A 17,371-nucleotide genomic window follows, 5' to 3' on the forward strand; every position below is an offset into this window, starting at 1 on the left:
CCCTCCTGGCACAGGTGACACATCTCTGAGATGTGGCCAGACGATGGAGGCAGCTAAAGCCACATCAAAGCTTTCCTTGATTTTTTTAAAAGAAATCATTAAAACAATGCATTTAGATCAGCAGAGAGAGAGTCCAATGTGAAGGTCAGGAAAGCTAAAATAACAGTCTATAATAATTAATAGAGTTGTTTAATTCGTAGTGTATAGGTTAAGAGAAATGGCAAAAATTAAAATATTGGGGAGAACAATCCAAGCAGAGACGGGACAAAGGAAGAGAAGAAAGAAATACACATTTTATAATATTTTATAATATAATTTAATCACAATATAAGAAATTAAAGCAGTCTACCCTGGGGAATTTTAAAACAAAGAAATAATTTAACAAATTATTTAATAAATAACTTCAAACAAAAACAGCACCTCATAATAATTGAATGTATGTATCATAATATTATGTCATAAATATATCAAATATTTTATTCATTTGTGGGAAGAGTTTACATTTTTAATATTTTAATGCAAATTTACTTTACCTAATTTATACTGTAAAATAATCCTCAATCTATGCAAAAGTGAACAATCAAAGTTGCATAAATAATGCTAGACTTTTTTTTCAATAAGACAAGAAATTTCAAAAACACCACCCTTAAAAGTGAAATGTAAGTGAATTGCAGATAACACACCTATCTTGCAATGATTAAACAATGTCAGTTCAGCTACATATCACTAAAGTGTTTACAACTGAGAATTATTTCTAAAATATTTTAATATGGACTGTGTAAACATTAAATTATAAATATCATTACAGGGATAAATGTACTAAAAACTGACAAAAGGAAATTTACAAAATGTTCAAAAGGAATCTTAGCTTTCCTGTTATCTATCCTGTTTTTCTAAACAAGACCTCAGAAGAATCTCATATTTTGTTATTCGGTATTGCTTTTTCATTTAATTCCACTTCATAACTTAATTATTACTACTAATACCATTATTGCATTCAGACTTAAACTACTGTATATTTATTGGAGAAATTATGTTATGTATGGTCATAAAGCTATGGACTTCATCAGCAGTGGGTATTTTCAATTCCTTTTCTAACGGCACCAAATCCATTCTCCTACACTATTCTTAATCTTTTGTATAAGAAATAGTGTGAGGTTGTTCAGGCTGCTTTTTAGCTTCTAAAGAGCTTCACTATCGAGCTAGATGAAGTTTTGCAAAGCAACAGGGCTACATCTAGAGAGATTTAGAAACTCCACATGGACTGTATTCAAACCGTAATTTCAGAGGGTTAAAAAAAAATCAAGCAATGTAGCTTTTACAAAATTCAGTATACAGTATGCATGTGTTTGAAGGAATAAAAGGGAAAATGGAACATTTTATTAATAGTGGTATGAAAAAGTACACAATTGCTTTTAAGATAATACCTCCTTAGGAGATCAGTAATTTAGAATGCCTATATGTCTAATTATTTGATTAATTTAGAACATTATGTGAATCACTGCACTAGGCATCCTTTTGGACTTTAATGTACATTTTGCTCTGTACAAAAAATATCTTTACAGCTTATTCTTGAGCCAAAAATGTAATTAAAAATTGCACTAGTGAAACCTCTGCGCTTTAATTTTGACTTGAAATCCCTTTTTTAGCCATAGACTTTTTATGATTCCTAAAATGTTTATTAAATATGTAAATGATTACATGTGCATATTAAGCAAACAGGAATAAAATTCAATCCATGTAACATAATTAGTTGACCCTTTAAAAAAATTTAATAATTCAGGTTGCATTTTACTGGAATTCCTGAAAAATTAGTGCTTTGATAAGTCTCTTAATATATATTCAATTGAGTATACACTATGAGTATTATCATCAATATTTAATTAACTATGTTATAAATAATCTCTAACTGCTTATTCCAGTATATTCTGGAAAGAAATCAGCAATTAAGGTTTACCAAGTTAAATACATTGTGTCCTCAAATTCTTCAACTATACTTTTTTTTCTTTACAAACATCCAATATGAAATTTATTTATCTGAAGTGTTAAGAATGTATTTAATATTCAATTTGAGAACTCAGTGAATTATATTGATATAGAATTTATAAACTGACTGAATAAAACATGAAGTTCCCCATCTTGTTTAGCATGGTTTTAAAGAAAATAACTCTTTAAATTATATTGATTGGAAAACTATACTGCTAGGACATGTTCTAATTTAAAATAAAGCTTAAATGTATGATGAGGAACAATTTGCTTTCCTATTAGTATCATTTCCTTTCCTTTCTATTTTATATTTGACTTTCCTTTGTGCTTTTATTGCCATTAAAACTGAATTCTAAGTCTTTTAGTACAAGTCTGTACTTTGATTACATTATTCTGTATAAATAAGCATATATGATGATGATGATGATAATTAATAAAGATAGAGCTGAAGAAACTGTTTACTCAGTTGCCTTTTTATGACAGTATTTTTCAAAAATTGATATAATGCAAAATACTATTCATAATTCACATGAATGCAGAAAATTCAAACTACTTGACTGATGAAAAAAATCTTGATTTATTAAAGAAATCTATACAGTAATAATTTTTTGTACTGTACTTCATTTGGTTATTCTCCAGTTTTTCTCAATGAGCAAGCAGCAACCCCTCTGTCTCACCTTTTTGAAATACATGCCATTTATAACAGAGGTCATCCACCAAATACCACAAGAATAAACAAGCACAGTTTGTTGTTCTGTTTCTCTTTGCCAAGAATGAAAGGTGTTATTATGCCACTATCTCAAAAAACTGGTTCCCTAGCAACTTCTACTATACCAAATTCTAAGAGTAAGAATTTTATTTAATCTCTCTCTCTCTCTCTCTCTCTCTCTCTCTCTCTCTCTCACACACACACACACACACACACACACACACACAGAGGGAGGGAGAGAGGGAGAATGAGAGAGAGAGAGAGAGAGAGAGAAAATGTGTAAGCAAAAAATAAAACCAAGGACAAATCTAAAAAAAGAAAAAGTACTTTAGAAAATGTCAAGAAATAATCATTTGATGATTCGATATTACTTTTGAAGTACTGTTGTCTCTTCTGGTCATTTCCTGGAATGAAAAAGGCCCCTAATTTGCATTCACTACAGCATATGCACAAATAAATAATAAATATAGGAGGCACAACTGAGCATACATCTACAGTTCAGTATACGTGCATGCAATATTTTCATATTGTTTTGTATGCCGGTAGATCTACACAATGAGGTATTGCTTGTATTTTTCAAGCAGAGGGTTTTTTTTCCCCCTACTGTTACAGTACCTTCTGTTGTGCAGATATCATTACAGGATCTGATTTCAACATGGTGTTCAAACACATATCAAATAATAATGTTTTTTTTACAGATCCTTTAAATTATCTTTTTTCTTAGTGCTATTAAAGAATTGTAATTTTAAAAGTATGACCTAGGGATTCTGATGAAATGTATGATTATTAAAGAAAAGAATCACATAGTGCTAAAACATTTTAAGATACATAGATAAATATAGATATATAGATATATAATGCATGTGTTCTGCAGATTTCTCTGCAAGTGACCAAAAAGATTTATTCAGATATGAAAAGCTAGCTTTAAAAAAAAAGCTAGGCAACAAAATACTCACCTCTTCACGTAATTTTATCAACTGCAACATGAATGCACAGAAAAAGATAAAAAGGAAAGAAATGGCAGGAAAGAAAGATCAGTTGTGTGACAGGATACAGAATTAACATTGACAATTTATCTGTTTACATGTTTAGCATTTAAAAATCACAGACAAACACATTAAAAGACCCTAAACATAGACTACATGCAGAGTTTTTTTGAACGAATAAAGATCATTTTCGCACACTGTCACATTAAACAAAGAGAATAGTGTGAAATTCTCTTTTAAACCACATCTAAGACACTATCATGAAATAAAGGGGAATGACTTCATAGAAGTCTATAATACAAAAAAGAGAAAACAAGTTTACTATTCCTCTCTTCTAAGATAGTACAGCTGAAGTGATTTTGTATATACAAGATTTCTACATTTTTTCATTTTGTTAGTACTGACATCTGCCTTTTTATGTCTCCCTATACATCTATCTTACTAAATCAGCTAAAATAACTATAACTGATGGCTATAGAAACACCAGCTTATGTGCCATATTTAAACTATGCAATTTTAATCTAAATTTAGTCTACACTATTTAATATTGTAGATTATTACTATGTATCCAAATAATATAAATAACTGAGGAACACTTTTCTAGACATTTTGACTATACAATTCTTTATGCTTTTGAAGAAAATTTACTTCAAAAATTTATTACATTTCACTATTCTGCTCTTTCAAATGGTTATTCTAATTAACTAAACAAAAGAAGAATCCTTTCAATTGATTTTGTCAACTATACTGCATAATAACCTTCATTTAAAATAGTATTTTAAATACTATTGTGCTGAGGTATAAATACATTCGGTCTGTTTGCAACACACACATAAAGTTATAGTAGAAGGGAAAAAGCTTCTTTATTGAGAATATGTTATTTTACAACTGAGAAGGTTTCTTCTTCAACTGGCCATTATCAATGTATTCATACATATGGAAAATAATTTTGAATAAGGGTGTAAATTTAGGAAGGACATTTTTCTACACACACACACACACACACACACACAAACAAACAAACACATGAAGAGACAGAGAGATACACAAAACTAACTTAAATGATTCCTTATGCTCACATTGTTGATCTAGAATTTAAACATTTATAATGCCAAGCAAATAAAAACAAAGCCATTATTTTAATTTTTAAGAAGAGTGCTGCATTCAATAGCTCTAGTTTTCTAAAGATTAAAAAATGAAAGAAAAAGCATGTTTTCTAATCCAACCCCACCTGTTCTTAAATTAAAAGCACTCTGTAATCACTCTTTGGTTCGCTTTCTTCCTTGCTCCTCACTTTGCTTCTCCCAAAAGACAAACATTCAGTTTCCAAAAAAGATGGTTTGCAAGTTTACTGCATCACCATGCTCACCCCCATCCCCTTTTGCAGGTCACCATTCATGTAATGGCTATGATAGTTTAAGGGCCAAAGTTTAAAACTACTATTCTGCAATAGAAACCATTTGGGGCATGACACTCTACCATAGTGAATGAAAGTTCCAAAATGCTCCACATTTGTTTTTTCAATAGGTGTCAAAAAGAGAGAGAAAGAGCGAAAGACAGTTCTATCTTGTTTGTGCTGCATGGCTGAATTTAAGCTCTGCATAGGATTTACAGCTAAGCTAAATAATGGGTGGTTTTCTTTTTTAAATGATGTCTGAAAGATATTCATTCAAATTAACAAAAGATTTTTCCCTCATTTAACAGTTATGACACTTGATGACATGGTATTACTTCTGTTTTTAAAAGCAGTATCCTAACCCTGCAAACTCAATCAGAAAGCATAAATATGTGTGCAGCCACAATTTCAGGTTATAATAATTAGCATATTTTTGAAACAAAGATTCTTCTTTTACTTCCCGTCCTCCACTTGATACAAGCGGTAATCTGTTCCTTTGTAGGAAAAAAAATCTGGTTTACGCTGGTTTGAACAAGTGGAATCTCTTGTGACTAAGCCTTCTGCTCTGAATAAAATCAAAACTGCATCACGGAGAGTGCATCGGTCTGTGAGGCAGATCACGTGACATAGAGAACCACGGAATTTCCCTCCCAAGAAGCTGATAACGGTAGTGCCGTCTCTGCCCACATACAGATAACGAATAAATGCTGAACTCTATTAAACGCCCTTTACACATTATCATGGGTCGAATACACAATTTTCTGAACTTGTGAGACAGTCTATTTATTTTGCTATATACTCTCGGTATGTAACAGATTTGTGACTGGTAATGATCTGTTCTGCCAGGCTATATGAAGTGATACCGACCTTCTTTAGATCTTGGGGAATTAAGTTGACCCATTTCTCTCTCCCCATGTGAAGAGTTTTAGAGTTTTGATACACTATATGCATAGGCAATCCAAGTCTTTATCAGAATTAGGATATCAAAAATTAGGCAGCCATATAATCACAAAATATTTCTTCTAGGTATGAGCTGCTTTGTTGTACTATATTTATCAACACACACACACACACTCTAATTAGTAAACTAATTATTAAGAAATTTCTCTCATCCTGAGAGGTCTAGTTATATAGAGATTTTTTTCCTGCCATTCAATTGTGTCCAGTTCTCAGAGACTACCTGTGTAAATCCCTGTAGTTTTCTCAGCAAGGTTTTTCAGCCATGGTTTGCCATTACCTCTTTTCTAGAGCTGAGAGAAAGTAACTGGCGCAAAGTCACTTAGCTTCATGCCCCAAGTGAGAAGAGGTCACAGTTTCCCAGTTTCTAGGCTGATGCCTTAACCACTACAGCAAAGTGGCTCTGTACAGTATATGGAAATACCACTTTCATTATTTTGGTAATGAAATTATAATTTCATATACTTTTGAAACATGTTACCAATCTAGCATACTATTTATCAACTATGTACCTAGTGTCCTTATCAAATAAATAAAAATATTAAATAAAACTATAAATTGATAATGTATTCTATTTTTCTGCACTGCTGTATTTGAATATTTCAAAGGAATTGGTGGTACAATAAGATAAACTATAGACATTCCAAAGTATTGCTTAAACATTGCTACACAAAGATATACAACCACTGAGAAAGAAGACATATATAATTTTTGAATAAATAAATAATATTATTATAGGGAGAAAATAATAAAACACTGAAATATTCTGCTTCCATATTTTAAAAATTGTTTTTCATTTTATTATATGGAACAAAAGGCAAAACACACTTAGAACAAAAAAATATACAGTCCACTGAGTATAATTTATCCAAATTTCTACTTTAAATACTAACATGCAATGTAGAAAATAGCAGCTTTTACATAAAGTAGCATGTCAAGTGAGTTTTTATTACAATAGTACCATGCAGGATAGGCAGAGCATAAAAGTGTTAAATAAAAAAAAAAATTAAGCTAGACACATAACATGATAATTATCTCTAACGAAGCTATTAGGACAAACAAGATTGTTATTTTATTCCCAAGGATCAAAATGTTGTAATATAGAATGTCTAATATTTTACTAACAGTATTTTCCCAATCATATAATTTATTACAAATTATTTGATGATATATTCTATATATTTATTAGATTTAACATTTTTCATGGACAGAAAAACAATGATCAAAATATATACGACTTGCATATACAAAGTGTTCAGGTAAAGAACAGAATAATACATTACAGATAATTCTGTCTATTTCTGGAATTGCCTAATTTAGATTTGTTCTAGTTTTCTCACTTTCTTTGCTCTCTACTTAACTATGTAACAGGTAGTGTATAGATGTTAATACTGCTAATCAATCAGAACCAAATGTTTATACTTGTGTTTATAGGACACTTGCTTTTCCATTATTTATGCAATGAATTATGTTATTACTGATAAATTGAGTATGACATTCATTCTTTAGTTTTAAACTGAATTATGTTATTACTGATAAATTGAGTATGACATTCATTCTTTAGTTTTAAACTTAAATGATTATACTAAGAACAGAAGCATTTTATAATATCCAGCATAAATTATATTGAAGATGCCCCATTCATCAATCAGAAATGTTAAATAGGAAATTTTGTATATTGAAAGATTATTTCCTGTAGTTTCTAGATCTAACCCCAAAGGAGCTGACCAATGTATACGAAGTTGCTAAAAACTTTTCTCATTAACTATTGTTAAAGTATATTAAATCTGTTTACCTTTGTTCAAGTTATAATTATAAATTTCATAAGTTTAGCAAGGATGGATGGATGGTATCCTTGATATCAACCAAAAGGCTGATATAGTTAAATAGAATATTAACTGACGTTGGACAATGAAATCACTATATTTTTACTATAGAGTAAACTTGCTTTCTATGTTTAATTTCATGGCATCTAAATATTTCCTTTTGTTTTTACATGTGTATCTAAATTTATTATTGATATTCATTAAAAACATAAAAACATCAGTTTTCCCCACAGGATAAACTGATTCTTCTTAAAGATAACAATAAAATAAAGCATGTATTCTTTCAAACAGTGGCTTAAATTTTATAAAAACTGGTATTTCTTTTCTTTCAAAGTTCATAATATGAAAACAATGTGGAAAAATTAAGTTTGAAAGTAATACCAATGTTTTGGCACAATTATCCTGTACTAAAATGGATCACCAATAAATTTAATAGATAAATAAATTCTGTGAACAATGCTAAATATTAAAGACCTTTTCTGAAAGATATGTCCACTTTCAGATGACTAAAAAGAAAACAAGCTATGTGTAAAAAAATACCATTACCGAAATACATTAGCTATGTAAGTTATTATATATTTTAACAGATAACAGAGTATAAAATAAAGGTAGGCCATCTAAATTTTCATATTTTTATTTATTGAATTATGCTGGCTCACTCCCCACAACTCTAGCCAGTTTTAAAGTTGAAAGTTCGGTTGACTTTTTTGTCTGAGTTATATCACATATAGATTCAATTTTGATACATAATAAATACATAGTATATATAGACATTTGCTTTACCTCTTCTGTTAATGTACTTTAGAGGAAGAAGGACTACCGTAAATAGTAACAAATAATACATTCTAAGTATTTTGATCAAAGTTATTATGGAAGTAAAACAGAAATTAAGATCAATGGCCAACTTTTCACAACATTAAATAATTATACTTTTATCTTCACTAATTCATATTACCCCAATGTACATTATCTTTCTTATGTGTGAAGTTGTCCAAATTTTATTTAAAATATTATAATTTATGAAAGCAAAAAATATATAGATCTTTATCCAGAGTAATATTTGGGTAAAAGAAGAGTGCATATCCATGAAAACAAAATAACTTTAAAAAGCCTCCTGAACACTTGCAATATTGGAGAATCAGAATAAAACATTTAGAAATATTTCACATTTCTGAAAAATGCTACCGTTTAATACTAAGTCAGTTACACTTATATAGTTTTCTTATAATTTTAGTTTTGTAGATAGATCAGAATCTGGTTCAGAGTGGGAACTACTCTGAGAGAGGAAAATAAACGGTCACATTCTGAAATCCCATTTTCACTTCCAGTGTTGATTTAATTATATTTCCGTCTTATCAAAGCTGTATTATGTGAATTTATATTAATTTTACATGTGTTTGGGTTTGTTGGCAAAGATTGTCTTTCATGGTACTGCTTAAATACTAAATAATAAAGAAAAAGAGAATAAAATATTTTGGTTTTATACACACACACACACACACACACACACACTACATACATACATACATACATACATACATACATACATAGCAGACAGGGATCCAAGATAAAGGGTTAAATTGTAAGATCTCCAAGAATCATTTTGAAGTTGATTAAGACCCCAGCTTTGCATTAAACAGTATCACTTCCACATGAGTTGTTACTAATGCTGTTAAGAAGCAGCTTGAGAAGCCCAGTGTGCCAATGACCTCCTTCACCCTCCAGCCACCCACTAGGGCTTCTTGATTAGCATCCTACCTGGATCTCTGAGGAATTCCCATCATCCCCTAGGAGCTCATTCCGCACCTCGTCACTGTAGGCAATCCGTGACCTTTTCTGTAAAAGAAAAAAGAAAAACAAAGAAATGTGAGCATGCAAAGCTCTGGAACTATCACTATCAAGGTTGCTAAACTCAAAACCTCGAGAGCCCTCTAATGGATACCTACTTAATACAAATTTCTAAGCTTCTCAAGAAGTTGTTTTAACAAAACAGTGACAAATGTAATAAAAATCACCAATAAGTTTAGAGGAGTTTATAATTGTTAGATCAAATTAGCCTAGCAACATGCATCTTCATAGAAAAAAAAAATCCAAAACCTTTCCCAGTATGAACTAAATTGAATTCTCCAACTTTCTCCAATCCTAAAATCTACTCTTGTTTTATATAATACTGTTCTAAGTAAAAGTGTCTGATTACAATATCTTCTATGTTTTTATCAATACTAAAAGAAGAATGGTTACATTGTTTGCCATATAGTTCAGATTCTACAATTAAGAGTTGCTGTTAATAATTAAATTATCATGCCAGTAACAAAACTGAAAATCATAAAAAGAGCAAGGGGGAAGAAATTTGACAGTTTGTTCTACTTCAGATGCCATATTTCAGATGTAAAACTTTTAAAGTAAGAATTCTTATATGCCTAAAGGCTAATGGCAAAGCCTAGAATCCCATTGATTGGAACCATACAGTAAAATCACTACCCTGCACTCAAAGGGAGAAAAATGAATAAGGAAAATATATACTCTTCATTGAGTGTTTATTTGATTGATTTATGTAAACTGAAATGCAAAGAATTACTGAAAGCTGCTGTTCTGAAAAAAAAGGGTGCTCTTTTTTTTCATTAGGAGATAAATTCAATAAAAAAAATCTTCTCTGAATGTTAGATTGAAAAGATTTTTGCCAGATAATATATACTAGACTTAAACTGAATGCAGTACCTTGTGTTTTATCTTTTTCCAATAACATGTAAAATAAGTGGAAATAATAACTCTCAGAATGTAAGTTAATATGCAATAGCTCATTAGATGAACATGTACAATTAAAAAATGATAACAGAAGACTTTCAAGCAAGCTTATGTGAATTTAAAATGACAAGGAATTAGAAACCTAATTGCTCATAATGCAATGTATGGCCATATATGCATGGTCAGCTGTGTTACTGGTTTCCTTTTGGTTAATTTGCTCTAAAGAATTCACTGAGTTCTGCTCATGTTCTTTTGAATTAAATACCATTGGTTTATAAACAAACTTGAAGACAATAGAAATTAATTGCTTATCATGGTTGCAAAAAGATTGATGTTAGAAGGCTGGATTGGCAATCTCAATCAATACACACACACACACACACACACACACACACACACACACATGTATGTATGGTATTCAGCTTTGTTCGGGTATTTTCCCATGTCATTATAGTTGTGCTTTTAAAGTTGTAGCAACGTTTCGGCAGAATCTCATCTGCCATCACAGGCTTCTGTATTGTGTTCGTCTGTGAGTCAGACTTTTACAGTTGTTTCAGTTTTAAATTTGGGGCTAGCCTACTGTTGTGCCAGAATGGTTTCTTCTTCATCCTGATTGGTTGGGAGTCTTGGTCTGTGTTTATTGGTCTTGGAGCCAAGCTGCACTAAAAGCCTCCAATACAGGAACACAATGTTGCCAGCCAATCAAGACACACAAAAAGCCACAAAACAGACAGAAGATATTAGAAACACCAATCAAGCAGAACACAGCAAACTCCAAGACCAATCAACACAGACCAAGACTCCCAACCAATCAGGATGAAGAAAAAACCATTCTGGCACAGCGGTAGGCTAGCCGCAAATTTAAAACTGAAACAACTGTAAAAGTCTGACTCACAGACTAACGCAATACAGAAGCCTGATCATGGCAGATGAGATTCTGCTGAAACGTTGCTACAACTTTAAAAGCACAACTATAATGACGTGGGAAAATACCCGAACAAAGCTGAATACCATACATGTAAGTACCCGCGAAAACTTAAGAAAACACACACACACACGTGTGTGTGTGTGTGTATTAGTTTTGGTTTTGTTTTGTGCATAAAAGATGCATGAGGGTGATAGCCTGACCAACCTTATTTTTAAAGCATATTTTAGTTTTAATTTAAAGTTAAATTTAATTTAGTTTTTAATTTAATTTGATAGAAAGCTAGCATATACTAAAAACACAAGAGCCTCCAGAACCATTCATATTTCCAAGAATGCCCCTGAATTGCTATGTGCCCCTAGGCACTCTTATTCTTATAAAATAAAAATGATGAGTGGTTGTAACCTAGTCTTTTGGTTATAAAGATGTCCACTTACTTAGAGAAAAGATACAGGAAATCTAAAGATTAATAGTTGGTTAGTGAGGGTGGGAATAAATAAAGAGGATGGTAGAGAACAAAATGCTAATTTGCCTTTTAGAAGATGATGTTCCTGCCTGAGGTCATGCCATTTTAGCAGCCATTTTGTGAACTGCCAAACATTCAGTTAAATTATTTGCATTTTATTAAATTGCGAAATGGACCCAGCAGTAGTTAAATCAAATCCCTTATTTTACTCAGAGGTAAGATGCAAAATACTTTTGAAAATATATTTTTCAGTATGCCACAATTGTTATTTGATAGAAAATACATTTCAAGTTACTGCTGCTGCTACTACTACTACCACTGCTACTACTGCTACTACTACTATTATTTATTATGTGTATATCTCAGGAAGAATAGTCTCACATTAACAAAGTGAAAATAGCCATTACAGCATTAAGGGAAGTGGGAATCTTTAAAGAAGCTCTGGTATCACAGTCCCTGATTAAATTATTCATTTCATCACAATGGGGGACTGCAGTATGCAAGAATTTCATATGGAGATCGATTTTTTTTCTATTTATTTATTTATTTTGCTAAAGAGCCAACAAATTGACATATAATGCTCAAATATGATAATACCTTATTTTGTGTTTGATTTATATAAAAAAGGAATGAAGTTACAAACCCATGTTAGTCATGATCCAATTCTTCTTTTCTAATTAAGGTTTGCTACTTTATACTACTAATGTGTAACAGTTTAGTCATCCTTGGTCAAACAGCTCCCAATAGAAATAATAGATAGTGATATAATTCCAGCAATTCAACAGTAAACCATGACTTACCCCAAAACTCTGCTTTCTGCTAAGCTACTGAGCAAAGTATGCATATTCTTTCAGGCTTACAACAACCCCAAGCAATCCATCCATTCAAATAGATCTTCCTCTCCCCATAAGCAAACATATCACAAATTCAGCTCCCTGGAAGATACTATATGGTAATGATTTAAAGTCCTGTGACTTCTCCTATCCAGTCTCAGCTCTATAGCATGATATACTGATGAAGACTAATAATGCTAGGCTTATTCTGTTTTTTCTTTTCTCCAACATTCCTGTACATACCATAAGAACCTGCAGCAAATAAAAATGTTAGTTTGAATTATTTTGTATATCTCTTAAATATACTTTAGAAGTGTAACAAACAATTACACTTCCATGAATTCAAGAGTTTCCAATAATACTCTACATCATATGAAAGATGACTCTTTAGAGCAGGGTAGGCAGTTGGCGATCTTGAGGATTGAAGAACCCCTCAAGCTAAATTCACATATCCTTTGTTGTAAATTCAAAACCTTTATATAGAAGAAGGATCCTCAAACCTAGTCTGTGGCCCACTACTGGTCCATGGCCCGTAAGGAACCAGTGAAGCTTTATCTGCACATGCATGGGATCTAGGTAGCACTCAAAACCATGATCTCCCCAATCCATGCGAAAACTGTTTTCCATGGTTCCTGGTGCCCAAAAGGTTGAGGATTACTGACAGAAAAGATCAACCAGCACTCTAGGAAAACCTAATTGCTAGTTTCTTGCAGTCTAATATTTGTATAGGTCAGAAGAGATAACCAGAAAGATAAAAAAGAAAACATCAGAGATAGATTGGTGAGTTCATCCTCTTTTGACTCTGACCCTTCTTCCTGCTTGCTTTAGCTGTACTTATCATGTAGTCATCAGCAGGCTATCATAATGAATAAAGTTCTGGACTGGAAAATAGGCCAACTCCAAGCATGCAGGTTTTAAAACCTAGAGTTGGTTGTATAAAATAGCATCTGTCTGAAAATATATACTATGAATCAGACACAGCAAACTGTGTTAGAAGTCTGTCTTATATTTAGATTTCATTGTACAACTATTTAGTGCAATATAGTTACATCATTCTTAGCACAGCTAATATGTATTGTCACAGACCTTTTTTGTCACATTCTCAGTAATAAAAGCTTTATAAAACTACTAAGCTTTTTGCCTACAATTAGAAGCAACTGTACAATATTCATCAATAAATAATTTGATACTACTTTTGATCATAATTTCATTCCAAAATGAATTGATCACAGAGAAGATCAAGTCTTTGAACTAAAGTGCCTATTTGTTCTCTTAGCATCTATCTAAAATATAAACACAGTAGTCTCATTTGTCTTTAAAATAATAACTCTAATAATCTTACTAAGAACTTTTTATGAAGCTGAATGTCATTAGGGATGGCAAGAGAAATTTAATGTAACCAAAATAAAAGAATAAATGTGCATTAGGTTCTTAACTTTGCAAATTTATACTGTAGCCTGTAGTCTACATTTACACTGTAGCCAAATAGAAGCCTGAGACTATGTGCTAGAAAATGTCACATGTACTACAACAGTTTGAAGGAATTCAATTCATAATGTATTTTATAAATAGTTAATAACTTCTATACATAAGCTAACCAGGCAAATCAAGAAATTGTCAACAATGTTAGTCTTAGTTGTCAGTTATCACTATCTACAGTACTGCTACTTTATATTTATGTTTCCAGAAGAGATAGAAGTTTTCCAGAGTTCAAATCAAATCCTTTTCTCAAAAGCCCAATATGAGTTTAATAGTTGCTATTTGTCCAATAAAGAGTTCTTTGTAACAAGTTTTTGTTTGCTTTTTCCTGCACCACATCTTACTTATGCACGATGATATGCATGCAGAAGTATTCCTCAATATTACCAGGGAAAAGGTATGATTTTGTGTAGCTCAATGGCAAAGTTTGTAAGAATACAGCATCTTTTTAAAAATGGCATGGAGAAATGAGGTGATGATATCACCAAGAGGAGCAGGAATCCTACAACCAATTGTCCCAAACAGTGAACTCAAATGACAACCCTACGAACAGAAGCATCTTGAAAATATGAGTAATTCTTCACTATCTTTTCAACATTTCAACTTCCAAACTTCACAAAAAAAACAGTTCAATTTTCCATGGCAACACCACCATTTTTCAGAAATCTATGCATTATATATGGCCTCATTCATTTTCAGATGTAAATATGATAATACAGTTATTAGTAATTAAATTATTCATCAATAGTCTAAATTGAAAAGATTTGTAGACAATTTAAGATGATAATTTTTAGATATCAATGGTGTATTGATTTGTTAGGAATGACACCGCAGTGATACTGAAGATTTAGCCTCATTTCATAAATGTGTAAGAAGCATTGCAGAAAATAGTAAGGAGTAATTTAAAAAGGCAGTAAATATTAGTGATAGGAGAAAATAAAAGTAAACCTACCTAAATCTACTTTAACCAGCACTATTCACTATACATTCCACACCTTCTATCCCTGTAAAAATCTTCACCCCATCAAACATGGTCCTAATCAACAACATAAGTTTTCCTTCTTACATGCATATGTTTCTTAGTGACTTGTTGAAGAGCAAAGATCTGCTCTGGATGTCTCTGCCTGGCATAAAGCCAAACTAAATTGCCCCAGTTTTGTTCACTGTCAATTATTTCAATCAAATTCTACACATTTTCTCAGACATACTTATTAAACTAATCCACCCACTTTCATACACAGAAAGTTTGTTGTATTCATTTTTGCTGCCCTTCAATTTCGCCTTTTGTATAAAGGAAGTATAACAGCATTCTTTCAACCATTAAACACGAATGTCTTCACTCATGTTAAAACAAGTCATCCAGCTACTTCATAAACAAATCACATCAATATTTTAACATTTTTCCAGATCTGTACCTGAATCTTATAACAGTGATGGCTTACTTTTTTTTCTTTGAAATTAACATTTCTAGCATTTATTTTAATATTACTATAATTCCCATGCAATTCTTTTCAAGATTCCCTGACTTCAACTTCATTTCAAGAATTTCATCTATTTCGTGTTTAATTCCATTCACTCTATTGAAGATTCCATTAAAATATTTTACATGTTCATGTTGCTTTTAATCTTAAATATTATTTGCTCTTTATATTTTTTCTTTTATGTACACATCATACTTTTTTCCATATTCATTTTTGCACAATATCATATTCCTTCTGGTTTTTTATCCATGTTGTCTTTCACTTCATTCTACTAAACATTCTTTTTCAAGATTTGTATTAAACTCTACACATTTGTATCATTTTAGAGTAGAGTAGAGTAGAGTAGGTAGGGTAGGGTAGGGTAGAATAGAATAGAATAACAGAGTTGGAAAGGACTTTGGAAGTATTCTAGTCCAATCTGCTGCTCAGGCAGGAAACCCTATATCATTTCAGATAAATGGCTGTCAAAACTCTTTAAAACTTCCAATGTTGGAGCATTCACAACTTCTAGAGGTAAGTTGTTTCACTGATTAATTGTTCTAACTGCCAGGAAATTTCTCTTTAGTTCTGGGATGCATCTGTCCTTGATTAGTTTCCATCCATTGCTTCTTACCCTGCCTTCAGGTACTTTGGAGAACAGCTTGAGTCCCTCTTCTTTGTAGCAACCCCTGAGATATTGGAATACTGCTATCATGTCACCCCTAGTCCTTCTTTTCAATAAACTAGACAGACCCAATTCCAGCAACCGTTCTTTATATGTTTTAGCTTCCAGCCCCCTAATAATCTTTACTGTTCTCTGCATTTCCAGAGTCTCAACATCTTTTTTATATCGTGGCGATCAAAACTGCATGCAGATTCCAAATGTGGTCTTACCAAGGCATCATCATCATCATCATCATCAATCATCATCATCATTATCATATTTCATGTGATCTTGCTTCCATCCCTCTATTAATGCAGCCTAGAACTGTGTTGGCTTTTTTGGCATCTGCAGCACATTGCTGGCTCTTATTTAAGTGATTGACATTAGGACTCCAAGTTCCCTGTCAGTTATTACTATTGAGCCAGGTACTGTACCACCTATACTATACCTGCGCATTTGATTTTTCTTGCCTAAATGTATAACCTTACTTTTTTCATCATTGAATTTCTTTTTTTTTTTTTTTAGATAGCACCCAATGTTCAAGTCTGTCAAGATTCTTCTGAAGCCTATCTTCTGGAGTATTGGCTATTCCTGCTAGCTTGTTATCACCTGCAAATTTGATAAGTACCCCATCTATCCCCACATCCAAATAATTGATGAAGATGTTGAAGAGTACTGGGCCTAAAACAGAGCCTTGAGGTACACTGTATACTTCCCTCCATATAGATGCAGTTCCATTGAGGACTACACGTTGAGTGTGGTTGGCCAGCCAGTTATGAATCTATCTGGTGGTGATGCTGTCTAACCCACATTTTTCTATCTTATCAAGTAATAGGTTGTGGTCTACTTTATCAAACTCCTTATTAAAGTTCAAGTAATTATATCCACAGTATTTCTATGGTCCACTAATTTTGTCATTTTGTCAAAGAATGAAATAAA

At 31.9% G+C, this 17,371-nt stretch overlaps 1 protein-coding gene across 6 annotated transcripts in view; it reads right to left on the reverse strand.

The window, feature by feature from the left end:
* Positions 1-17,371, reverse strand: part of VTI1A (vesicle transport through interaction with t-SNAREs 1A) — a 202,429-nt gene that overhangs the window by 139,023 nt on the left and 46,035 nt on the right. For 3 of the 6 annotated variants that reach the window (XM_087964540.1, XM_087964541.1, XM_087964543.1), the window contains exons 4-5: positions 9,619-9,696; positions 3,652-3,672 (exon numbers count right to left, since the gene is read on the reverse strand). In XM_087964540.1, coding sequence (XP_087820666.1) covers positions 3,652-3,672; positions 9,619-9,696 — 99 coding nt within the window. The remainder of the gene's footprint in view (positions 1-3,651; positions 3,673-9,618; positions 9,697-17,371) is intronic. The other 3 variants (XM_026670708.2, XM_087964542.1, XM_026670717.2) reach the window with 1 other exon arrangement.

This window comes from Notechis scutatus, chromosome 4 (assembly GCF_049901735.1).
Source record: "Notechis scutatus isolate UNSWTSFEM ecotype Mainland chromosome 4, rNotScu1.2, whole genome shotgun sequence".
Taxonomy (NCBI): Eukaryota; Metazoa; Chordata; class Lepidosauria; order Squamata; family Elapidae; genus Notechis; species Notechis scutatus.